This window comes from Oryzias latipes, chromosome 13 (genome assembly GCF_002234675.1).
Source record: "Oryzias latipes chromosome 13, ASM223467v1".
In the NCBI taxonomy this organism is placed as follows: domain Eukaryota; kingdom Metazoa; phylum Chordata; class Actinopteri; order Beloniformes; family Adrianichthyidae; genus Oryzias; species Oryzias latipes.
The window spans coordinates 1475719-1502612 of NC_019871.2; the positions used below are offsets into that span (position 1 = coordinate 1475719).

The following is a 26894-nucleotide window of genomic DNA, read 5'->3' on the forward strand; positions in this document are numbered from 1 at the left end:
GGAAACGTCAACTTGAAAATGACTTTCAAAATAAGTGATGTAAAAGACGTCACAATGTATGATGTGCTGTATGTTCCAAAGCTGTTGGGGAATTAATTTTCAGTGGGAGCAGCCACCAAGAAAGACAACACAGTGCAGTTCCGGAAGTCTCACTGTTACATACGTGGAAAAAATGGAACTCTTCAAGGAATGGGAACACGAAGAGCTGATGGACTTTATCAGCTGGATGGTAAAAAGGACTTACAAGTTTGTCATAATGCATCAGTAGCAGCCAGCTTATGGCACCAGCGGCTGGGCCACACTACCAAGCTAAAGGAACTAAAAGATCTGGTGAACGGAGTGGACTTCTCCACAGAAACAGAGGTTTCTTTCTGTGAGGGATGTGTGGAAGGAAAACTGTCTAAGCAGCCATAGAAGTCGATTGGAGGAATTCGTTCCAAACACAGAATGCAGCTGATTCATAGTGATGTCTGTGGTCCCATGCAGACTGAATCCATTGGTGGAGCAAAGTATTTTGTGACATTTATTGACGATTACTCCAGATGTTGCAAAGTGTACTTCCTGAAACACAAGAATGAGGTGTTAACCAAATTCAAAGAATCTGAAAGAACATTCACAAATGAATGTGGACAAGCCTTTAAAAGACTCAGAACAGACAATGGGGGTGAGTACACATCAAGAGAGTTTCAAGAATATTTGAAAGCTCAAGGCATCCAACATGAAGTGACTGTACCTCACTCACCACAGCAAAATGGTGTTGCAGAGAGGAAAAACAGGACTTTAGTTGAAGCAGCTAGAAGTATGCTTTCACATGCTAAGTTGCCAAAAATGTACTGGGCAGAAGCTGTAGCCACAGCAGCTTACATTCAGAACAGGCTGCCTACATCTGTACTGAAGCAGGAGACACCCTATGAGAGATGGTGTGGAAAAAAACCTGACATGAGTCACATGAGGGTGTTTGGATGCATTGCTTATGCACATATTCCAGATGAAAAAAGACAAAAACTGGACAAAAAAGCTATGAAGCTTCGTTTTGTAGGCTACGCAAACAACGCTAAGGGTTATCGCCTATATGATGAAGAGAAAAGAAGGAATTTAATCCGCCGGGACGTCATTTTCAATGAAACAAACTTTGACTGGAAACAGGGAGCAGAAGAGCCCCACCCAGAGAATGAAGTAACTGTGGACACAAATGACATTGAAACAGAGAATGAAGCCACTGCTGATGATGCTGTCAGAAAAAGTGACAGAATCAAAAAGGCTCCAAAGAGATATGGATACGACTAGTTTGCTGATGCAGTTGTTGTTGATCATCATGCAAATATGTGTTGTGTGACAGAGCCACTCACAATGAAAGAAGCTCTGATGAGTCCAAATGCAAAAGAATGGCAGGATGCAGCTGATTTGGAATATGAGTCGCTGCTCGAAAATGAGACGTGGGATCTAGTGGACTTACCAAAAGACAGAAAAGCTGTAGGTTCAAGATGGTTGTTCAAAGTCAAGCATCATAGTGATGGAAGAGTGGAGAGATACAAGTGCAGACTTGTCACCAAAGGCTACTCACAGTTGTATGGTGCTGACTATGATGAGACATTTTCACCAGTGGTACGTTTCAGCTCTGTTCGTACATTGCTGTCTTTTGCAAATCAAAACAATCTGCATGTTCATCAGATGGACGTTGTAACTGCATTTCTAAATGGACACTTGGAAGAAGAAATCTATATGGAGCAACCAGAAGGATACATCCAACCAGGACAGGAACACCTGGTGTGCAAACTAAAAAAAATCAATCTATGGACTGAAGCAATCTCCTCGCTGCTGGAGCAAAGCCTTCACAGAGTTTATGATGGAACTTGGTTTTAAACAGAGCACATCAGATCCCTGTGTGTTTGTGAGATCAAGACAGGAGCTTGAGATCCTTGCAGTTTATGTGGATGATCTCATTCTGATAACAGAGTCAACTGAGAGCATGAACGAGTTGAAGGCAGCTCTCAAGAAGCGCTACAAGATGAAGGACATGGGTGAGCTGTCCTACATCCAGGGCATCTCTGTGGTGCAAGACAAAGAGAAGAACTGTGTCTTTCTACATCAGAAGAATTATATTGAAGCCATACTTAAGAAATATGGGATGGAAAATGCTAATCCTGTATCAACTCCTGCTGATACCAACGTGAAACTGAAAAAAAGTGATGGTGTTAGTAAACCAGTACACCAACAAAACTATCAGTCAATGGTGGGAAGTTTGCTGTATGCTTCAATAGCCACACGACCAGACATAGCTCAAGCTGTGAATGCTGTGTCAAAGTTCAATGCAGATCCCAATACTGCTCATCCGACTGCCGTGAAGAGGATTCTTCGATATTTGAAAGGGACAGTGAACTGTCCCCTGCCTCTTCCCTGGTGGGGGGTACGGGCCCCTTTGCAACGGCGGCCGTGTCCCCGGGGTGCCGGCTTCCTGGGCCCGGCGGTGCTCTCTCCGCGCGGTGGGGGAGTTCACATTACATCTGAGCCGGGGGTGTCTGGTCCCTGGGGGGTGGGTTCTGGTCCTTGCTCCTGAGTGCTGGGCCCCGCCAAATTTCCAACTGTGGCCGAGCCTGGTCGGGCCATATTTACAACACCCCTTGTGGGCCTTCTTTTTTTCCCCGGGGTTCCCCCCTCCTGGGCGGGGGCGGCGGGCCCCCTGCCTCGCTCCTCCCTGGACCAACTGTGGGCCGGGCGGATGGCTGCCTGGAGTGCGGAGCGGGTCTCCCTTGGGGGGTCCTGGCTCGTACCTGGGGTTGGGCGGGGGGATGCCCGGAACTCCTGGGTGGTGGTGGGGTGCTCGTTTGGGGCTGTGGGCGTCCTTCTCCGGTGGGGCCCTGCGTTGGGTTCTCCCGGCGCGGCGGGGGGGCTGCTCTCCTGGTTGGGCTGGGGCGGCGCTCTCTTTCCCTCCGTGCTTCCCTGGCCTCTGGCTCTGGGGGCCTTGCGGCGGCCCTGCTGGCCCTGGCCTGGGTGGCGGGCTTGGTCGCCCGGGCGGCGGTTGTTCCCTGCCGGTTCCCGTGTGACGTTGGGGGGATTCCGGCTGCCGCTGCTGCTGCGGTGGGGGTCTGGGTGTGGGGATGGCTGGGCACTCTCCCTCCTTCTTTTCACGTTCCACCATCCATTTTAGAAGAACATAAACACTCACCTGAGCACTGGTGTTAGCTCACCTTTGCACTAATAGCTTGCATGACTGAATGACTGAAAGATTTCACACTAGTTGGTTTTAAGGCATAAGTATGCGTTCGTGAACACTATCTGTTTTGTGTACATGTCGACAGGTGGACATTTTTGCAGCTAGCAGGTGTGTTTATAACATTTGTGTGTGTGTGTGAACAGGCCCCGCCCTTTTTGTACTGCATTTGAACCTTACCATAATGATTAACAACCAGTAAACTTGTTGCTTTATGCTGCTTCATGGTCTTATCCCCCTTCCCCTCCTATTATCACCCCTACCCCCCCTCTCTCTAACGTCCCTCTCTCTTCTTCCCCTCTTTCCTTTTCCGTCCGGTCCAAAACCAAAGATTTTCAGACATGATTGAAATTAATAAAGTTTGGCCTCAATTACAAAAGGGGTTTATTCAGACATACCTTTGGTTTGTCTGAAGATTAATAACCCCTCTTGTTAAAGCAAAATATGTACAACACAAGAGGCCCTAAGCTCTCATCTGTCTGCCCAGCTGTTGGACAGGACAAGTTAAAAAAAAAAAAAATAAAAAAACAGAAAGGGACAGTGAATCTTGCCCTTAAATATGAACAGTCAGACTCTGGATCTTTAATTGGATTTTCAGATGCGGATTGGGCTGGTGACCAAGATGACCGACGCTCGACAACAGGTAACATGTTTCTACTGAGTGGAGGAGCGGTGAGCTGGCTCAGCAAGAAACAGGCAACAGTTGCACTCTCAACAGCAGAAGCTGAATATGTTGCACTTAGTCAAGCTGCTCAAGGAGGAGTTTGGCTGAGACATTTACTGGCTGATCTTGGAGTGGAGGATACGCCCACAGTGATGATGGAAGACAACCAAAGTGCCATCGCAATTGCAAAAATACAGTGGATCACTCCAGAACTAAGCATATAGACATTCGATATCACTACATCTGTGAATGTGTGCAAAATGGACAAATAAATCTACAATATTGTCCAACTGAAGATATGAAAGCAGATATCTTGACCAAGCCGTTGACAAAACAGAGGTTTGAAAGTCTCAGAGGAGAGATTGGACTTTGTTTTGTGTGAGAAAATAGTTGAATATTTTTTTTGACAGGTTACCACTGAATGTATCCATAAATATTTTGTTTTGTAAGAAAATGAATATGAAGATAAGAAATGTAAAGGAAAGGACATAATTACGTTTATTAAGGTTACGGGATACAGCAAGTGAGTTTGAAGAAAGATATCTGGAATTTAAGTTTTTCTTAAAAAGAAACTGTTATAAAGTTTTTTGTGAAGAGACAAAAAAAAGGGTTTGTCTTCAAGGTTCTAAATAATGTGAAATTAAGTGAGAGTGTTGTAATACTGTAATTTCACCATTAGGTGTCAGTGTCAGTTGTACTGCTGTTGTTTTGTCCTACAAAGAGTTAATAAATGAACGAGGTGACTCGTGTCTGAAACTCAACAGAATTTGACCCTGACGAAGGCGGAAGGCATTCCGCCGAAACATGTCGGTAGGTTTTACACAAAACAAACCCAGTGTCTGATAAAAAATAATTTAACTGCTTAATAGAACTTATAGACACAATGAACTTCATTGAATCATCAACAGAATTTGTGTCATAAATCATGGTATCTTTTTGAATTCCTAACATCCATCGTCCATGGTGGTCTTATCTTTGGTTTTAACGTGTGTTATCGTGTGAACATGCACCTTAAATGTGAAATTTTAATTTTTTAATTTTTTTTATTTACCAAGGCTGTGTCCCACCAAGGTGGGGTAGCCTAGACAAGGCACACAATTTTAGCTCCCTCTGTCTCTTCCCCAAACCCTCCTCCTTCAGTGTGTGAGTGCGTGTGTGTGTATGTGCGTGTGACTGGTCTTCACACATTTACGGAAATGGGAAATTGTGTCTTTTAGAGTTTTATTTTGAAAGTTCCGGTTCACCGACTTTTTAGCTGAAAAATTGCTGCATAAACGGACTGGAAATAGAACTCCTGCGTTACGCTGGAGGGTAGGGTAAAGCTACTCTCCAGCGTTACAGACCAGTGGAAATAAGCCTTTAGACGATCATAGTGGGCGTCCTGGGGGCATTAGTGTATCACGTGCACCTCCTGTGTGTGATCAGTAAGAGGGCCAGTCCTCACACCTATAAACGACTAGAGTGCAGCATCAGGACGCCGTACGACATCATCACCTGTACATCATAAGTGCGTGTAACTAGACGCACGACAACGCTACGTTCCATTTAAGTGACGTTCCTTGTGGCGGCTGTACGAGCCTCAAGAAATACCTGTGCTCCCCTTTAGATGCAGCCGCTCCTCTACGACCCTCCATGGACCCAGACAACCCAAAAACAGTCAGGTTACCCCGTACAGGTGCTGTGACTGAGACTCTAAGACACAGATTTTCAAAAAGCTGCTCTGATGGTGAGTCTTTCATTAGTCAGAACAGGAAGTTGCACAGGAAGTCAGGTTTTCTGGTAAACGTGAGCTGCTGAGTTCAGCTGCAGGAAACAAACAGTCCTGCTCCACTCGTTCCTTGTTCTCCACGCAATTAGTACTATATTTTTATGAATTGTGTGCACACTGGATTATGTTAACTGGCAAGGGAATGTTTTTTTTTCTGCTTGTTGATTTGAAGAAAACAGATTTATTTGAGACTCTGGTCCCGTTACCCAGGCCAGGTCCATGATGGCGAGCTAGACCCTGGAACCTGAACCATCAGAAAAGCCGCATCCTCCCGCCAAGCCGGTTGGGGGCTCCTAGTAGCCCAGTTGAAAACAAAGACCTCTGACCCAGCTTATGCCCACACCATCGCTTTAATGAACTACCGTATATTCATACAAACTGAATTCACGCTTCCCAGTGCACTTACCTTCCTCTGAACTGTGGGCGAGTTGGTTTTTCTTTGTGTTTTTGTTTCTATGGTGCAGTGGTTGCTGGACTCGAGGACATGCTACAACAGTCATGCCTTTGTAAATGTGAAACATTTTGAAGTACTTTTGTGTATACATCTGAATGGCCATTCATTGTTTCTCTTCATTATTGTCCATCACTGTAAATAAATTGCCCCACACCAAACAACAACCTCAGTTTCCTGCCATTCCCTCCGAGAGTCGAATTTCAGTCTTCTGGTCATTAGCCCATTTAGTTCTTTCTTTTTTTGTGTGTGTGACACAGTTGCTACCCATCCATCCATCCATTATCCATCCATTATCCATCCATCCATCCATCCATCCATCCATCTTCAGATTTAGCTGAATCCCAATAAGGGTTGCTGGAGCCTATCATAGCTACTGTTGAGTGCAGGTGGGGTTCACCACTATGGCGTTTCATGGCTGCCATAAAGTGAAAGGGCTTAAAGACAACTGAGTGGGCGTATTCAGGAACTGAGTGAGGAACCTTACAACCACGCATGAGCAATTCTAACTGAGCGACCCCCCCATTTTACAACTGCAGGTCTGCCATCCTAACTGAGCGATGATCTGGCTCCGTCATTTCCCCTTTGCGCGCTGACCTGGGTTTGTGTTCAGTGTTCAGAGGTGTGTTTGTCACTTGGGGGCCGAAACCTTTCTGGTGGATCTGATTGGCTGCAACTTGCATGTCTTATCCAGAGAAGCAGCGGGGCGGGGCTTTCTTTTAGAGGCTTTAATAGAAAGAAACGGCGGCTGTAAGGTGGATGAAAACGGTAACAAATGCAGTGATTTTCACAAGAGAAAAACTTACAGACAGAAAAACCTGCTGCTCTTTCTGACCTTGGTTTTGGGTCGTTGGTTAACGTTTGAATCCACGTTACATCCAACGTTTTTCTATTAAAGCCTCTAACAGGAACAGGGGGGGGGGACAAGTTTTACACAAAGAGACGAAATTTCTAACTGTGAGAGTCAAAGAGCCACGCACGCACGCACGCACACACGCACACACAGTAACACAATTAAAGCCATATTATTTCCCATAACACACTCCTCTCCTTACAATACAACATCACTGGATTAAACGGTGCAGTTTCAGTTCATTAATTTATTGTTTATTTTTCAGTCATCCATCAGCATCCAAACATCCATCAAAGTCCTCATCTTCTGCATCTGAAATGAACAGCTAGGCTACATTTCTATCAAACAGCTTCCCTTTCCTCATCCTCAGAGTCCGTCTGGTTGCCGTGCGGCTCCAAAGATCAGTGCAGGCAGACGCCTCAGTCCCAGCTTTAGTCCTACAGTCATAAAGTCAGGCCTAACTCGCCCGGCGCTGCCTCCCAGTAAAAGGGGGGAGGATGGACAGCTGTTCACTGTCATCTGCTGGAAGTTGCTGCTCTCAGCCTCGAGTTGATCTTCCAACAGGCAACCTCGCCTTGTTTCTGCAGAAACTCAGCTGCTGCTGCGTCTTCTTGGTTTGTTTTCCAGCTTCCTCACTTGTGAACCATGGATCCATTATTTTAAATTCTCTGACAGCTGAGGTTCAGTTAAGTTAGAAAGATCTTCACAGATTCAGACTTCCGGCCTCAATAACTTCTGATAAACGTTCAAATGAGTCAGCAAGTATCTCAGTCATTTTGTATGAACACAGATAGTGAACCACAGATGCATTTCTAAAGAAACAAGATAGTTTTTTGGCATTTTAATCAGAATTGTTCTCTTCAAGCTGTGAATGCAGAAATGCAGACATGCAGACATGCAGACATACAGACACGCAGCCACGTAGACATGCAGACACGCAGACCTGCAGACATGCAGACATGCAGACCTGCAGACACGCAGACATGCAGACCTGCAGACACGCAGACACGCAGCAAGTCGGCTGCCAAGGGAACTGCAGCTGCTGGATTCCCGTGTTCCTCCACGTAGCTGATAGCTGCAGTTTAAACTGAGCTTCATAATCGTGTCTCTCTGCATTTCCAGAGTTTCCAAAACGATTTTGTTCTGCAACCATTTATGCTGCCAGAGTGCTAACCACTGCACCACCATGCAGACTATTATTTTACCCCAATTCATTTATCCAACCATCATAGATGTGAGGCGATGTTCATATTTATTTGATTGACACAGAAAGTGTTGCCACATCTGGGGACATGGCAACACTTTTGCCACAAAGGCAATTTAACAAAGCTTTCTTTTTAAACCCAAAGATTGTTTCAAAGCTTGATCTCTGAATCTTCATCAGGAAACAGGATCCTTGATAACAGATCTGCAAAACGGTTCAACAGGAAACTCTTCTGACTAGATATGATCGTCTGACATTTGTGCCGCAGCAGCTGAGCTGACTTTTATTTTAGTTTAAATTCTGAACCTCATGGAAAAGAGTCAGAATGAGGAAGATTTTCCACCTTTTCCAAAATATTCTTTAAAACTTCAATGATTATTATTGTTTTTTTAGCTTGCCATCCCATAATGAGCAAATCCAGAGCAGATGAAGGCAGTTTTCTCTGCTCCTTTTCTTTGGAAGCTGAATTCATTTGCTATAAACCACCTTTCTCTGATGTGGAGCGACGGCTCAACTCCAAGCTCCTTCCAGACTCCTGAGCTTCCTCCACCTTTCTAAGGTGACCAGAGTCTTCCTCAGAGGAAACTCTTGTTTTGATGTTTGGTCACATCTTGGTTCTACTCCTGAAGTTTCTTCTGCTAAAAGATAGATCTTGTTGTAGAGTTCTGAGCCCCAAGTGTCAGGAACTTCAAACCCTTATAGATGCTCAGCAGCAACAAACACCCAGAAAATCATCAAACTAGAGTCTTTGAGGGATGTTGTGAAGAACCGGCTGTCAGAGTTTGAAAAAACAGTGAGAGCAGAAAGGCTGGGAGGGCGGGGCCAGAGCACTGGCGTGATAAGTAGAGGAGCACGGGAGGGGAGGACAGACGGAGAGGACATGGAGCGTCCAGCTCTGCTGCTGTTTGTGGGTCTCTGCAGCTCAGGTAAAACTCTGCTTCCATCCTGACTGGCTTTGACTTTTAGATCTGGGAGAAAGCAGTGGCGGCTGTTTGCATTCCTGCTGACTGCAGAAGAATCCGTGCATTGGATTTGGAGAATGTCACACATGACGCGCTGTTCTCCTCATGAGGGGCCTCATGTTGAGGATGGGGTTGTTTCCATGGAGACCATTCTGGTCTCAGTAGGTAGGGAATAGGCCTGCACAATATACCGCAAATTTATCGTTATCGCAATATCCAGCTCTGCAATATGCATATCGCAAAAGACGGCGAATATCGCAATAAATCGCAAACCCAAAATGTGTTAAAACAATCTTCTAGCAGCTTGAAGCATTTAACGAATCAAATAAATCCCTTTATGCTTTGACCAATCAGATGGAGGCCTTCCCATTGTTGACCAATCAGATGGAGGCCTACTATGTTAACCCTGGTCCTGAAGAGCCTCAACCCTGCCTGTTTTCCAGCTCTCCTTAACCAGCTTGCTGTTGATTGGCTGACTCAAGTGATTTCACATCCTGATTGACTGAACACACCTGATTTTGGTTATCATTATGGAGCAGTCTAGGGAGAATTGGAAAACAGACAGGGTTGAGGCTCTTGAGGACCAGGGTTAGCCACCCTGACGTTTGTCCCCCATGTCGATGAGGGTCATTTGGAGTATAATTTTTAAACTGTTGCAATGAAATGGGAATGATGTTTTTGTTTATTTTTCTATTTGTTTATTTACCGCAAATTTATCGTTATCGCAATATTGATCACTAATATCGCATATCGCAAGTTTTCCTCATATCGTGCAGCCCTAGTAGGGACCCTGAGAAAATTAAGAGGAGCATCAATTGAAAACGGCTGCAGGTAAATTCTGCTTGATGGCACCAAAGTTTGAATAGATATTAATGTTTAAAAAAAAGTTTTCTTCCATAAATCATATGCGACGGCTGTGGTGCAGGGGTAGAGCGGTCGACCTCTGACTGGAGAACTGCAGGTTCGGTTCTCGCCTTGTCCAGACATGTGTGGAAGTGTCTTTGGAGTTTGGACACTGCTTGTGGTTATGACGCTGAAGTTGGCTTCTGATTCACAGCTTCTGCTTCGTGAGGCACTAAAGGAACATTCTGCTGCATTTTTCACACTAAGATCACCTAAAACCAGGTCCTGATCAAAAACCACTGGACCTGGACTGCTCTAACCTGGATTAAATTATGATTTAGATACTAAAGAACACACTAAACACAGTTTCTGATTTGTGAAAATGTGAAATAGAAGGATTTTTATCGTATTTTACGCACTGAGTCCACCTCAGACCAGGTCCTGATCAAAAACTGCTGTGTGAAATAGAATCATTTTATCACATTTTATGTAATTTAAGGATAATAGGGACAAAGGAAGGACAACTTCAAGCAAAACACCAAAACAGGAACTTTAAAGTAAATCAGGAAACAAACCAAGAAAAAATGGAACAAAAAACTCAAACTTAAGTCAGGGGCTCATGCTGACCCTGACCATAACTATGTGTCCAATCTGACATGTGTTTCCCAGTTTCTTTTGGATGTTGATGTCTGAGATTGTAATGTGGCCTCTTCCAGCCTTCTTGGATTCCTGTAGTCCATCCTAAAAGTGTCAGCTTTAGTCTGTGCCCAGTCTGTGGAATGCAACAAAGTCATTTTGTGCACCCAGGTGATGTTATGGCCACCGGCTCGTACCTGTGGAAACAAATACAATAGTACAATCCAGTGTAAAAAATAAAGATAGAAAAATGTGAAGGAATTAAAAAATAAATTTCCCCAAAATTTCAGGAACAGGACCTGGTCTGAGGTGGACTCAGTGCGTAAAATGTGATAAAAATCCTTCTATTTCACATTTTCACTAATCAGAAACTGTGTTTAATGTGTTCTTTAACATCTAAATCATAATTTAATCCAGGTTAGAGCAGTCCAGGTCCTGTGGTTTTTGATCAGGACCCGGTTTTAGGTGATCTTAGTGTGAAAAATGCAGCAGAATGTTCCTTTAGTGCCTCATGAATCAGAAGCTGTGAATCAGAAGCCAACTTCAGCGTCTTCTAGTTGTCACAGATTGGCGCCAGTGTTTGGCCGCTGAGCCGCCATCAGTGAGTGAATGTGACTGGAAAGAGCACTGGGCCTTAGAGCGAGGTAGAAAAGTGGGATGAAAATATTTACAAGTGAAACCATCCGCCCTCTAAAGCTGCTGAATCTTATTTGGGTTACAGGGGTTGCTGGAGCCTATCCCAGGTACTGAATGCGGGGTCAGGTCACCAGTCTGTTACAGCGCCACACAACCACACATTCACACCTAATGGACAAGCTGTGATCAATGAACCTATGAAGCGTGTTTTTGGACTGGGGGAGGAAACGGGAGAAAACCCACACATGTACAAGTAGAACATGCAAACACTCCCCCCCTGGGATTTGAACCATTTGGGAAGTTAGAGTGCTTCCCACTACACCACCATGCAACCCCCATGTAAATTAATAAACACTTTAATTGTGTATTGAACTTAAGTGAAGCAAAAGCTGTAACTGATAACTTTAAGTTTCCAGTAAAAGTGACGGCAGGATCTCTAAGATCCACTCAGCAGGAGTCGACACTCAGACTTTTCTGCCCTCTGGTGGTTCACATGAGTTTCTGCAGGAACTCTGACATCCTCAGTTCATGACTGAGTGTGAATGTGTGTGTGTGTGTGTTTGTGTGTGTGTGTGTTGGACAGATGCTACTGTTACAATCAGGAGCCTCAGATCCACGAGGAGTATATTTATACAAACCCCCTATAACTATAACAATTAAATGTTTTCCTAAAGGGCGGGGCCTGTCACCAAGTATTACAAACATGTTAGCACACATACATGTCAACACGTACACAATACACTCTTGTACACATGCATATGTCCATGCATACATACAAATAAACACAAACATTTATTATTCCTGCATCGTGTCGTGTTTTGCACTTGCTGAAGTGGACTTTGGTTGATTGACTGAATGAGAGTCAGGTGTGTGGCATCCAGGAAGTTCACGCTGGGGGTGCTAGGAGATGAAGTGCTTGCAGTTTTCTGGAGACTGTTCCAGTCGGTGACCAGAGGGGGAGACAGAGTTCTGACTTCTGACAAAGAGTTTTGAGTTCAGATGCCTGAAACCTGCATTGACATAGACCAGGGGTCTCCAAATCCATGTCTCGAGGGGCGGTGTCCTGTTTCTTTTCCAGAAATCCTGCCTTATTTGATGCTGGTTACCTGGATCAGGTGTGTTTAGCCAATAAGGAGCTTCAATGGCAGGTTGGTTGGAAAACATGTAGGACACCGGCCCTCCAGACCTGGATATGGGGACCCCTGACATAGACTATCTACTAGATGAGGACACTGAAACGTGTGTTTCTGATGGTAATATGAACACAGCTTTAGAGCATCTGTGACTAAGGCTTCATGAGATTCTCACCTTCATTCAGTGATAGCTGTAGATTTCAGTGTGGACACGTGACATGTTGTAGAAAGATGACTAATCTTCTTCACGCTCCCTCTCTGGTTTCTCCACAGGACTGTGGGGAACAGGTCAATGAGACAAATCCACAACAACACAATCTGCTGTGGGTTGTGCTGAAGTCCCACTGCTTCATGGCATTACTGTGTCTGTGCTCAGTAGGTCCAGAAGAATTCAGGTTGGTAGGAACAGACAGTCGCTGTGCTGGTGGACTGCAGAGGAGGATCCAGGGATCTGAGTGGAGTGAAGTATGGGAAAGAAACATGAAGAATCTAGCCAATGTTTGCAGAAGACTGGATTGTGGATCTTTGGTGATAGTCAGAGAAACAAGAGACAGTATGAAAATAACTTGTTCAGGTGAGTTTATTAGTGTGTCTCTCTGTGACTTTAAGGGAGAAGAAAAAAATGTAAAGAAACAATAAAACACTGAAACACTTCAGTCAATAGAATGAAAGTTCCCACAGACCCCACATGATAGAGACCATCATCTGATCAATGTCTGATCTGCTCTTCATCTCTTTCCAGACTCTGTCAGGCTGGAGAACGGATCCAGTCAGTGTTCAGGCAGGCTGGAGGTGAAGTCCAGCAACTCGTGGTCCTCCGTGTGTGAAGATGACTTTGACCTGCTGGATGCAGAGGTGGTCTGTAGGGAGCTGGACTGTGGGGCTCCTTCAGTCCTCCAGGGGGCGCTCTATGGAGAAGCAGAAGCTCCCATATTGAGCAGAGAGTTTCTCTGTGAAGGTCATGAGTCTGTTCTTCTGGACTGTGGAAGCTCATGGAGGAAAACAAAAGCCTGTCCACCTGACAAAGCTGTTGGACTCACCTGCTCAGGTACAGCTGCCAGTTAGTGAATGTAGGCGTGTTTCTGTAACATGTTCAATCTCACTGGGAGCTGATGGATCAATAAGCACAGACGGAACTTTTAGTGACATTTACGCCACTATAGAAATGTCTAGAACACCTGTGCAGGTACATCAATCAGTGAAAGTTTGATTGAAAGTCATCTCAAGCTCTGTTTGCACCGGGCATGTGACCCATATTCACTCACTGGTCATTACCAAATCCAAGTCTCTGATTGGTCAAACTTTCAGCTGGTTTCAACATGAGTTCAAAGGTTGCGCGTTTTGTCCTTGGAGCCTAAAAATGGTCATAGAAACTTGCATAGCTAAGCGTGAATGTGAGAGTTTTGAACCAGAAGCCCTAAATGCACGTTTACATTGACTTTTCATTGGAAGTGGCTGCTTAAACTCGTTACTGAGGCCGATGTGAACGGAGCTTTAGGGAAGTGGACGGGTGGAGTGTTACGCCCCTTTTCTGGTGTAAAGGTACCTAGAGGGGAATAACATAAAAGTCACAGTTTTCGCACATTTCAAATTTATAACAAAACACAAAATGATCGTCTCCGTAAATATTAAACAGGACCTGGAAAAATTGAACACCCTAACTCTGAATTCTATGGCGCTGGGGAGTCTACCACTGACCTCAGCACATCAATAGTTAAGGGGACGATACCAGGGGGTGTGGCTATTCTGTGGAGGAAACAGCTTGATCCACTGATTAAAGTGATCAGACTTTGTGAAGACTGGTGTATTGCAATACACTTCACTCACATCAACAAAGAATTCATCCTTATGAATATTTACACACCATATGAATGTGCTCAGGTCAGGTCAGGCTTTTAAGTCTGCTACGAGTAAAATGTAACCTCGTACTACCTGCCTCATAGTCCTGCACCCCTGAGAAATCAAGGGTGCAGGCAACTCACCAATCCGCACTGAACCAGCGTGGTGAGTCATGGTTCACACCCACAACATGAATACACTCAACACACAACGGCCCTCAGTCCCCGGCAGCCGAAAGGCAGAGGGTGCTAAGAATCCCCGGGTTTCCAGAGTGCAATTAAATGTTTGCACCTACAACGTGAGGACATTGAAAAATCCAGTGAAGGAGGAGGAGCTAGAGCAAGAGCTGACAGGTTTCAAGTGGGACATTATTGGACTGTCAGAAACACGGAAGAAAGGAGAGCAACTGAAACAGTTGCAAAGTGGGCATGTGCTGTACACAAAAGGAGAGAACGAATCTGTTGGAGGAGTTGGTTTTTTGGTCAACAAAAACATCAAGGACAGAGTTATGGAGAGTATGAAGGTGAGGGCAGCAGAGTGACGTCGCTTACACTGAAAGTAAACAGCAAATACCAACTACAAGTGATACAAGTATATGCGCCACCATCGAGTCACAGTGATGAAGAAGTTGAAGAGCTTTATGAGGAGATTGGAAAATCTATGGAGAAGAATAAAAGCCAATACAAGATTGTAATGGGTTACTTCAATGCAAAGGTTGGACAACATCATCAAAGCGACAGTTGGAAAGTTTGGTCTTGGAGAAAGGAACGAAAGGGGAACCAGACTGGTGCAATTTGCAAAATCAAAAGGTTTGAAGATCGGAAATACCTTCTATAGGAAGAGGAAGATCAGAAAATGGACCTGGATAAGTCCAAATGGCGAAACCAGGAACGAGATCGATTATATTTTGGCAAACAAAAACATGATTCAGAACGTCAATGTCATCAAAAGGGTAAACATCGGTAGTGATCACAGAATGGTCAGAAGTAAGATCAAAATGAATACAAGACTGGAAAGAATGAAAATGATGAGACCAAAAGGAGTGAAAGTAAACATCAACACCCTGAAACAAAAAGAAAATGAATTTCAACTGAAGTTGCAAAATCGCTTTGAAGCCTTGCAAGAAGAGGAAAGTTTGGAGGAAATGGCACTTAACATCACAAAGACCATTAAGGACTGTGCTATGGAAACAGCAGGAAAAGAGGAAAGACGGCGAGAGGAGAAGCTCAAGCATGAAACTAAGGAACTGCTGAAAGAAAGGAGAGCAATGGCAAAGAAAGAGCAGAATGACCAAGAGAGAAGAGAGTACAACAAATTGTGTCAAACCATCAGGAAAAGACTGAGAGAAGATCTTAGAGAGCACAACACCAGGCGAGTGAAAGAGGCAATTGAGAGTGGGAAAGGATTGAAGAGAGCAAAAGAAAAAGAAGGCTACAAGGTTCTTATATCAGCTTTGAAAGAGAAAGATGGAACCGTCATCACCAACAGAGAGAATTCTTGAGAGGTGCGCAGAATTCTATGAAACGCTATACAAAGATGCAGCCCAGAACATCAGAAAAGAAGAAGCAGAGGATGTACCATCAATCCTTGATAGTGAAATTGAGCATGCCATAAAAGGTATGAAGAATAACAAAGCACCTGGAGAAGATCAGATTGTGATTGAAATGCTCAAAGCCGGAGGTGAAGTTGTGAGATCGAAGCTGAGAACACTCTTCAATAAAGTGATAACTGAAGAAAAGGTACCCAACGAGTGGAAAAATGCCATTATAACACTCATATTTAAGAAGGGAGACAAGAAAGACCTTGCTAATTATAGACCAATCAGCTTACTCTCCCAAGTCTACAAAATCTTTATGAAGATCTTGAAGAATAGGATGAATAACAATCTGAGTGACCACCAGCCGCCAGAACAAACTGCCTACAGAAGAGGTCATTCAACCATCGACCATCTGCAGTCAGTCGTGCAAATACTCGAGAAAACCAATGAGTATAAAATACCCATTTATATGGCGTTTGTAGACTATGAAAAAGCCTTTGATTCTATCCTGCACAAGGCTGTTTTTGAGGCGCTAAAACAACACAGCGTAGAGAAGAAGTACATCAACATCCTGAAAGAGACATATGATGGAGGCACTGCTCAGGTTCGGAACGAATCACTTAGCCGAAAGATTAAGATCATGAAGGGAGTGCGACAAGGAGACACCTTGTCACCAGTGATGTTTACAGCAGCGTTGGAAGAAATATTCAGGAGAATGGAAGCTGAAGCGAGAATTAACATCAATGGAGAGAGGATGAACAACCTGAGATTTGCAGATGATATCATCTTATTTGCAGAAAAGGAAGAGGATCTCAGCAAGTTGCTCAACGATCTGAACAAGGAAGGGAGAAAAGATGGCATGAAAATGAACAAAAAGAAAATGAAAATCATGTGCAATGAAATAGCAAGGAAAAGGAGAAGGAAAGGAATAATTGTGGATGGAGAACAACTGGAGGAGGTGGATGAGTATAAGTATTTGGGAAGACTGCTAACACCAGGAAATGAGATGGCGAAAGAAATAGACGAGAGAGTAACATCTGCTTGGAAGAGATTCGGACAGTACAGCACGTTTCTGAGAGATCAAAAAATGCCCATGTGTCTCAAGAGGAAGATCATGAACACTGTCATACTGCCATCAATGACGTATGGAGCTGAGACATGGTCACTTACCAACTGCCAAAGAGAGAAACTAGCAATCACCCAGAGGAGCATGGAACGATCAATGCTGGGAGTTACGAGGAGAGATAAGGTCAGGAACGAAGACTTAAGATCAAGAACAGGGGTGAAGGATGTCATCGAGAAAGTGATTGAAGCCAAATGCAAGTGGGCAGGACATGTAGCCCGAATGAAGAACCACGAATGGGCTAAGGGGGGGGGGGGGGGGGGGGGGGGCTGTAGCTGCGCTGAATGGGCTGCCCATCTGCACCTGGCTCTGGGACGGGGCGGGGCAACCATCTTGGGGCCCAAGGTCGCTTTGGGTGACATCCACCATATCTGTGGGGGGTGGCTTGTTGGCCCTGTCCTGTGGGGGGGCTGTCTGGGGGAGGGGCCCACCATCGGTAACGGACCTTGGAGGTTTGACGGGTTGGGTTCTCCGCTGAGGCAATCAGCGGTTGCCCCGGCTGGTTGGCTGCCTCAGTCCCGTCAAATTCAGACCAGATCTCTCCCAGTGGCTGCGGCTGGGGGCAGGGGCCTGGACTTGCTCTTAGGGGGCAGCGTTTTCTGGCTCCTCTCTCTCTGTGTGGGCCGGGTGGTGCGGGGCCTGGGGAGTTTGCGCTGGGTTGAGGGGACCTGGGCCCTATGCTGAGGGACGGCTGTTGACCACCAGGGGACAGTCTACCAGCTGTCCCTGATTTACCCCCTTCATCATATAATCTCATATTAGGGTGAGGGGGTGGAGGGCTTAGCCTATGATGCACCTTGGGGGACGGAACTACTTGGCAGTAGTCCCCCATCCCATGGTTGCTGTATGGAATATGCCCCCCCTCTCTCGGTTTTATTTGCACTTTAGACATGTAGGGCCCTTGGTAGGGGGGGTGCCTGGACATCACTGTGAGTAATCAGGAGATGTACCCTCAGTGCCCTACCCGCCAATTTTAACTGCATCCCCTTAGTACACACACCCTTTATTCTTCAAAATATACATTCCATCATAAACACGCACACATGCATTTCAAAAGGAAGGTGGGACCTAGGACCATTTGTCCCCTACCCCATCCCTGGTGGGGGGAACTGGGCCCTTGGCAACGGCGGCCGTGTCCCCTGGGTGCTGGCTTCCTGGAACCGGCAGTTCTCTCTCCACGCAGGGAGGGGGATCCCTGAGCTTTCTGGCAAGACCAAGAGCTGGGGATGAAATCCCATGTGAGCCGGGGGGTGTCCGTGTCCCTGTGGCACACACAGACACACGGACACACACACACACACATACACGCACACACACATACATTGTGGCTGCTTAAACGCGTTACTGAGGCCGATGTGAACAGAGCTTTAGGGAAGTGGACGGGTGGAGGGAAGCTCCTTCCACTTTGACAAACCAGCAGTTTTTGCACACACCTTGTGTGCTAGCAATTCAATTTCAATTCAATTTTATTTGTATAGCCCAAAATCACAACAACAGTCATCTCGATGGGCTTCGAAGTAAACATGAACTCAAAAGGATCATGAATACAAAGAATTTAATAGGAAAATACTAAAATGAACTAACAAACTGACTAAGCTATACTGGCATCCCTGCCCTTAGACCCCCCTTCGCGGTAAGGAAAAACTCCTAAAAAAACGGATTCCGGAAAAAACGAAGAAACCTCAGGGGTGCCCACATGAAGGAGGGATCCTCCCCCAGGACGGACAGGCGATTTACCAGAACTCTTAGAGAAGAATTAACTTATCTAACCCTACAACTACATATATAAAGTCCAGCAGACGAGCTTCATCCAGCCGTGGTTGGGGGGACAGTCTGGGACGCGAGTCGAGCCTGAGACAGGAACCACAGCCAGGTGTAGGAGTAGGAGCAAGACAGCATTTGCTACAGATTGAAGGTCAGATCTTGACCTGGTTTTGTTTCTATGTTTCTCAAACAATCTTTGATTTCTTGGGTTCTTTCAGATCCTGCTAATATGAGACTGATGGGATCGAGTCCTTGTTCTGGTGAATTCCAGGTGAAAAGTGGAAGAGAATGGAGAGCTGTTTATGCCCGGCTGTTTCTAAGAAAAGAGACATCAGCATATGTGTGCAAGAAGCTGAAGTGTGGATCCTACGTTTCATCTACAACTAAACAACTTCCAAGAGCAAAGCCAGTTTTCTGGATTAGGTCTACATGCTTTGATAAATTTCCACCAAATATGGAGGAATGTGTGAATTACGATACAATGAGCAGCTACACGATGGAAATCACCTGCTTAGGTAACAAACCTTCTGATGCCGACTGTATGTATGTCTCACTGTCAGTTTGTGATGCGTCATTGAGTCGATCTTAAGTCGTTTTTTTTTAACTTGTCCTGTCCAACAGCTGGGCAGACAGATGAGAACTGAGGGCCTCTTGTGGTGGACATATTTTACTTTAACAAGAGGGGTTATTAATCTTCAGACAAATCCAGAGGTATGTCTGAATAAACCCCTTTTGTAATTCAGGCCAAACTTTATTAATTTCAATCATGTTCCCAGACGGAAAAGGAAAAGAGGGAAGAAGAGAAAGGGATGTTAGAGAGAGAGAGAGGGGGGGGGGGGTGATAGTAGGTGGTCATTACGGTAAGGTTCAAATGTAGTGCAAAAAGGGCGGGGCCTGTCCACACACTCCAATGTTATCAACATACCTGCTAGCTGCAAAAATGTCCACATGTCAACATGTACACAAAACAGATAGTGTTCACACACGCATACTTATGCCTCTAAACCAACTAGTGTGAAATATTTCATTCATTCAATCATGCAAACTATTAGTGCAAAGGTGAGCTAACACCTGTGCTCAGGTGAGTGTTCATGTTCTTCTAAAATGGATGGTGGAATGTGAAAAGAAGGAGGGGGAGTGCCCAGCCACCTCCACACCAAGACCCCCGCCGCAGCAGCAGCGGCAACTGAAACCCCTCAATGCCACACGGCAGCAGACAGGGAACAACCGCCCCCCGGGCGACCAAATCCGCCAACCAGGCCAGGGTCAGCAGGACTGCCGCGAGGCCCCCAGAGCCATAGAGCAGGAAAGCATTGGGGGAAAGAGAGCGCCGCCCCAGCCCAACCAAGAAAGGAGCCCCCCCGCCGCGCCGGAAGCGCCCAACGCGGGGCCCCACCCGAGAAAGGCCCCCATAGCCCCAGACGAGCACCCCATCACCACCCAGGAGTTCTGGGCCCCCCCCGCCCCAACTCCAGGTATGAGCCAGGACCCCCCAAGGGAGACCCGCTCCGCACTTCAGGCAGCCACCAATCCGCCCCACGGTTGGTCCAGGGAGGAGCAAGGCAGGGGCCAGCCGCCCCCGCCCAGGAGGGGAGCACCCCGGGGAAAAAAGGGGGCCCACAAGGGGTGTTGTAAACATGGCCCGACCAGGCTCGGCCACAGTTGGAAATTTGGCGGGGCCCAGCGCTCAGGGGCAAGGACCAGAACCCACCCCCCAGGGACACGGACACCCCCGGCTCAGGTGTAGCGTGAACCCCCCCCGCGCGGAGAGAGCACTGCCGGGCCCAGGAAGCCGGCACCCAGGGGACACGGCCGCTGTTGCCAAGGGCCCCGTATCCCCCACCAGGGAAGGGGTAGGGGACAGATGGTCCTAGGTCCCACCTTCCTTGCAAAATGTGTGTGCGTGTATGTGTGTTTGTGAGGCTGTGTGTGTGCACGTGTGTGTGTTTTATGTTGGAATGTATATTTTGAGGGGGGAGGGGTGTGTGTACTAAGGGGGGTGCAGTTCAAATTGGCAGGTATGGCACTGAGGGGACATCTCCTGATTACTCACAGTGACGTCCCCTCACCCTCCCCACCAAGGGGTCCTAAATGTCTAAGGTGCGGTTAAAATTGGCGGGTAGGGTGCTAAGAGGACATATGCTGCTTGCTGGCAGTGATGTCCAAGCACCCCCCCTACCAAGGGCCCTACATGTCTAAGGTGCAAATAAAACCGAAAGAGGGGGGGCCCACTCAATACGGCAACCATGGGAGGGGGACCACTGCCAAGTAGCTCCCCCCCCAAGGCGCATCGCAGGCTAAACCCCCCCACCCCCTCACCGTAATATGAGGTTATATGAGGAAGGGGGTAGGTTGGGGACAGCTGGTGAACTGTCCCCCGGTGGTCAGACAACCGTCCCCCAGCCCCCCCCAGCATAGGGGCCAGGTCCCCCCAGCCCACAGACCCCATCCCCGGAGGCGCCAACACCCCAGGCCCAGCACCACCCACCCCACACAGGGAGAGAGGAGCCAGAAAGCGCCGCCCCCCCGGAGCAAGTCCAGGCCCCCACCCCCAAGCGCCGGGCCTAGAAGAGCTCTGGTCAGGCCTGGACGGGACCGAGGCAGCCAACCGGCCGGGGCAACCGCCGATTGCCTCAGCGGAGCCTTCGACCCGTCAACCCCCCAAGGTCCTGTACCAATAGTGCCCCCCCCCCCCCCCCCCCCAGAACGCTCCCCCACAGGACAGGGCCGACAAGACCCCCTCCCAAGACCCTGCAGCCGAAGCGAATGACACCGAGAGGGACCGGGGGTCCCGAGAGGGTTGTTCGATCCCGTCCCAGAGCCAGGGAAGGGCTGATCCCAGCCCCAGGTGTAGATGGGCAGCCCATCCAGACTGCCGATACCTGTCAGCTGCCTCTGGAGTCCCACAAGCCAGCCAGACCTGGTAGGACTCTTTCTTCAGCTTGACGGCATCCCTTACTTCCGGTGTCCACCACCGGGTTTTGGGGTTACTGCCGCGACAGGCTCCAGAGACCTTGCGACCACAGCTCCAAGCAGCAGCAGAGACAATGGAAGTGGAAAACATGGTCCACTCGGACTCAATGTCCCCAACCTCCCTCGGTACCTGTTTGAAGTTCTCCTGGATGTGGGAGTTAAAGACTTCCCTAACGGAGGGCTCAGCCAGACGTTCCCAGCAGACCCTCACAGTACGTTTGGGTCTTCCAAGCCTCACACCACACAGGAGCTCTCCTACCCCTCCAGCGCCCCCTCCTTAACCTTCACCCAACACGTTGGGGCACTTTCCAGTACCCCTTCGGGAGACACCAAGAAGGCCTGTCACTCCAAGCTGCTGTTCGGCCCGTAAGCCGAAACCACAGTTAGAAACCTGTCCCCACCCAAAGGCGGAGGGACATGACCCTCCCGTCCACCGGGGTGAACTCCAACACTTGGCGGCTAAGCTGGGGGCTCACGAGTAAGCCCACACCAGCCTGCCGCCTCTCACCTCGAGCAACTCCAGAGTGGTAGAGAGTCCAACCTCTAAGGACTGAGTTTCAGAGCCCAGGCTATGTGTGGAGGTGAGCCTGACTATATCTAGACGGTATCTCTCAACCTCTCGCACCAGCTCAGGCTCCTTCCTTCCCAGAGAGGTGACATTCCATGTCCCAAAAGCCAAGTTCCATGACCGGGGTTTGGGCCGCCGAGGCACCTGCCCTCGACTGCCACCCAAACCACAATGCACCGGTCCCTTTTGGGGTCTCCTACGGGTGGTGGGCCCATGGGAGAGTGGTCTCACGACGCTCCTTCGGGCTGTGCCCGACCGGGGCCTGTGGGAAAAGCCTCGGTCACCAGGCGCTCGCCTGCAAGCCCCGACCCTGGGCCTGGCTCCAGAGTGGGGCCAATCCGGGTGACGTAATTGGGTCCTTGTTTTTACTTGTCATCAGGGGGTTCTGAACCGCTCTTTGTCTGGCTCGTTACCCAGGACCTGTCTGCCATGGGTGACCCTACCAGGGGCTTAGGCCCCAGACAGCTTATCTCCTGGGATCACTCGAGCTCTCAAACTCCCCCACCACGCAGTAATAACATATCTTATCACAACTATGCAGATGATACTCAGATCTATGTGTCACTTACAACAGGTGAATATGGGCCAGTGGATTCACTCAGCCACTGCCTCTAACAGAGCAGTGCGTGGATGCAGAACAACTTTCTCCAGCAAAACTCAAACAAGACCGAAGTTATTATTTTTGGCCCACAGAAACAAAGAGAAAGTGTCAGCAGCTACCTTCATTCTCTGTCTCTTAAACCCTCAAATCAAGTCAGAAATCTAGGGGTAATCATGGACTCTGACCTGAACTTTAACAGCCATATCAAGTCAGTAACATCAGCGGCATTTTATCACCTGAAAAACATTGCCAAAATCAAAAACATAGTGTCAAAGCCAGACCTGGAGATACTTATTCATGCATTTGTCTCCAGTAGGTTAGACTACTGTAACGGCCTGCTCACCGGCCTCTCCAAACGAGCTGTAAAACAGCTTCAGTACATCCATAATGCTGCTGCTCGAGTCCTGACCAGAACCAGGAAGTATGATCACATTAGTCCTGTGCTCAGGTCTCTGCACTGGCTCCCTGTACCTCAAAGAATAGACTTCAAAGCAGCTCTGCTTGTGTACAAGTACAAGTCTCTCCATGGCCGCGCACCAAATTACATCTCTGACATGTTAGTGCCATATGAACCATCTCAGACTCTGAGGTCCTCAGGGACTGGCCTCCTGTTGATTCCCAGATTCAGAACTAAACAAGGGGAATCAGCGTTTCAATATTCTGCAGCTAAAATCTGGAACAGCCTCCCTGAAGTCGTAAGACAGGCCTCTTCTGTGTTTGTGTTCAAATCTAGACTTAAAACATTTCTGTTTAGCCGTGTATATGACTGAAAGGTCCTATCTGCACTTTTCTTTCCTTTCCTTCCTTTATTTTTAAATCACTTTTCAATTTTTTTTTTCTTTTCTTTTAAAGTAAATTTTACGTTGATTATTTCTATGATGTATTGTGATTTTAATGCATTTTTCTGTTTTGTGAAGCACCTTGAATTACTTTGTGTACGAATTGTGCTATACAAATAAACTTGCCTTGCCTAAGTCATGGAGTTAGCTTTGGGAGACCAGAGAGACTGAATTCTTTCAAAGCTACTTGAACTTTGGGCTGAAATTTTATTCCAAGCAGATATGATCAAGCAGCAGATTTCTGTGTTGACTTATATTTATATTTTTCTTGTTTTTCCAATTTATTAAATAGTTTTTTTTAGAAATACAAAGAGTTATGAAAATGATAGATACTAATCCTCCCTCTTGCCAAGCTGGGAAGTGTATCATTTTTTTTGTTTATGAGGATGTCTGGGTTGTTCCAGATGGGTGTCATTTTGCACGGATGAATTGATGATTTTGATATTTTGAGAAATTCCCACCAGGCTGTTAAAGTGGTGTTTATATTAATACTTTTGAAACAATCCTGTTTTTTAACTATTTGGCTAATAAATGGAAGATCTGACAGGTTGATCTTTCCACATAACGCCTGTTCCAAGTCTAACCATGAGTTGGTTTCTGGATTATTTTTTTTACCATTTTAAGATTTATTGTAATTAATTTAAAAGAAAGTAATTGTGGAAGTTAGGTAATTCTAATCCTCCACAGCTTTTTGCAGATTTTAAAGTTTTTAGACTAATTCTTGCAGGTTTATTGTTCCATAAAAAGCTTGATATGGATGAGTCTAATGTTTTGAACCATTTTAGTGGCGGTTGTGTGGGAATCATTGAGAAGAGATAATTAACTTTAGGTAAGATTTTCATTTTAACCGTGGCTACCTTGCCCATAAGGGATAGAGGCAGGTTGGTCCAGCGTGTTAGATCGTCCTGTATGTTTTTCAGTAATGGGGTGTGGTCTAGCTGCACCAGTTCTGATAGTTTTTGGGAAAATTGATACCTAGATATTTGATATTTCCTGATTTAACTGGTATTGTGAGTCTTTGTTCCGCATTCCTGTTGAGTGGTAATACAACAGACTTATTCCAATTAATGGAATAGTCTGATATGGAGGAGAATTCATTAATGATTGTTGCTGTTTCATTTACAGAATGTAAATTCATATAAAACAGTAATATGTCATCCGCATAGAGACTAATTTTATGATGGCTGTGATTGGGTTTAATTCCTATAATGCTCTCATTCTGTCTTATTGCTGCAACTAGAGGCTCAATAAATATAGCAAAAAGAGAAGGGGAGAGTGGGCAACCCTGTCTTGTTCCTCTTCCAAGAAAAAACCTGTTGGAAGTCTGTTTATTAGTTCTAACTGATGCATTGGGGTTGTGATATAATATTTTGATCCAATTGATGAATGATTCTCCAAAACCAAACTTATGGAGGGCAGCAATAAGGAACTTCCAATTTACTCTGTCAAAGGCTTTTTCAGCATCCAGCAATAGTACAGTCATTTCCTGGTTTTTAATGGTGGAAAAGTCCATTATATTAACAAGTCTTCGGAGATTGTCATCCGAGTGTCTGCCTTTGATGAATCCAGTTTGGTCGAAGTGAATTATGTGAGGAGTGATTTTTTCTATTCTCTGTGCTAGTGCTTTGCAGATAATTTTTACTTCTGCATTGATTAAAGAAATGGGGCGATAGCTTGAAGGACTAGTGGGATCTTTGTCTGGTTTTAGAAGAAGGATTATGTTGGCTGAGTTCATGTTAGGTGGTAGTGATTGACTTTCATTGATAGATGTGACGGTTTTATAAAATGTTGGTGCCAGTTGTTCCCAGAATTTTTTGCTTTCTTAAGTTGTTTTTTTAGTAACCTGAGATGTTTGAGTCCAGAGAATTGAAATATTCCTCATTGTGAACCGTTCTAAACTTGGTCTTCTCTTCTGGATCCACAGACTCTGTCAGGCTGGAGAACGGATCCAGTCGGTGTTCAGGCAGGCTGGAGGTGAAGTCCAACAACTCGTGGTCCTCCGTGTGTGAAGATGACTTTGACCTGCTGGATGCAGAGGTGGTCTGTAGGGAGCTGGGCTGTGGGGCTCCTTCAGTCCTCCAGGGGGCGCTCTATGGAGAAGCAGAAGCTCCAAAGTGGAACAAAGAGTTTCTCTGTGAAGGTCATGAGTCTTCTCTCCTGGACTGCAACCACCCCAGACTAGAGAGAAGCTCCTCATCAAACAAAGTTGTTGACCTCACCTGTTCAGGTGGAGGAGGAGCCACAGCTTTAAACTGGTATCAGGTGTAATCATTCATCAATAACGTATCTGTGTCTACATGAAGGAATCATCCGCCTGGAGGGAGACGTCAGTCACTGTGCTGGAACACTGGAGATGTTTTACGGTGGAGAATGGGGACCAGTAGCTGCTTCTAACTGGAGCCGGGACTCCGCCTCTGCAGTGTGCGCTCAGCTGGGTTGTGGTTCTGCTCTGTCTACTAGAAGCAAAGACAACTTCCTGAACAGATCAGTGTGGTGGATCCAGCCTCCGTGTGGCCCATCACTGGAAGACTGTAATATTATGCGTTGGGATGATCAAAGCCAATCTACTCTTGAAATAATCTGTTCAGGTAAAACCAAACACCAACCTCATTATTTTACTGATCATGTCCCATTTTGCTGCAACACTCTAATTCTAGAATTTACTGATCCAGATCAGCACCAAGTGTGTCAGGAAAGATGAAAACCAGCCAGGTAAACCTTCAGAAAATAGATTGACTGGGCCTAAGAACTTTATTTTGATAGTGAACAGGAAGTTGTGGGTACAGAAACCAACAAATTCTCCTTTTTTCATTTCGTTTGACAAACACTATGATCACTCCAGACACCCAGGTTTTGTTTGATATAAGAAACGTTTAGTCCCCGTAGATGCACACAGGCCATTGGGAGATTAATAAAACGTTAGGATTATTTTTCCAAGAAAAAGTTCCAATTCCTGAAGAATCAAATGTCCAATATGACTCCGCAGAAATCCTCTGTTTCAGTCTCTGTGGTCGGTTTGATGATCCGTTGGGTTGTCGTCTCGGTGGGTTTGATGGCAATGATCCTCGTCACCTGCTTCTACGCCACGGTACTGAACACACAACCTGCACGGCAAATACAGGACCTGAAGTATTTTATAGTGATGGTGAATTGTTGTCTTTTAGTCTTTTAGCAGACGGAGAACACGAGAGGAACCGAGACGTTCCTGATGGTTCTGGTTCTGGAGGCTGTACAGAGGAGAGGACTGCAGTGTGAAGGAAAGAATGAACAGTCCAGGCTGCAGCTGTAG

The 26894-nt window shown here is 46.3% G+C and overlaps 1 protein-coding gene across 1 annotated transcript; it reads left to right on the top strand.

Moving 5' to 3' along the window:
* The first annotated feature begins 1969 nt into the window (after positions 1-1969).
* Positions 1970-26894, top strand: LOC111948483 (scavenger receptor cysteine-rich type 1 protein M130-like). The gene is made up of 6 exons (XM_023961813.1): positions 1970-2075; positions 13104-13409; positions 25530-25832; positions 25909-26193; positions 26608-26693; positions 26778-26894. The coding sequence occupies exons 1-6, from the start codon at positions 1970-1972 to the stop codon at positions 26892-26894; spliced, it is 1203 nt and encodes a 400-aa protein (XP_023817581.1).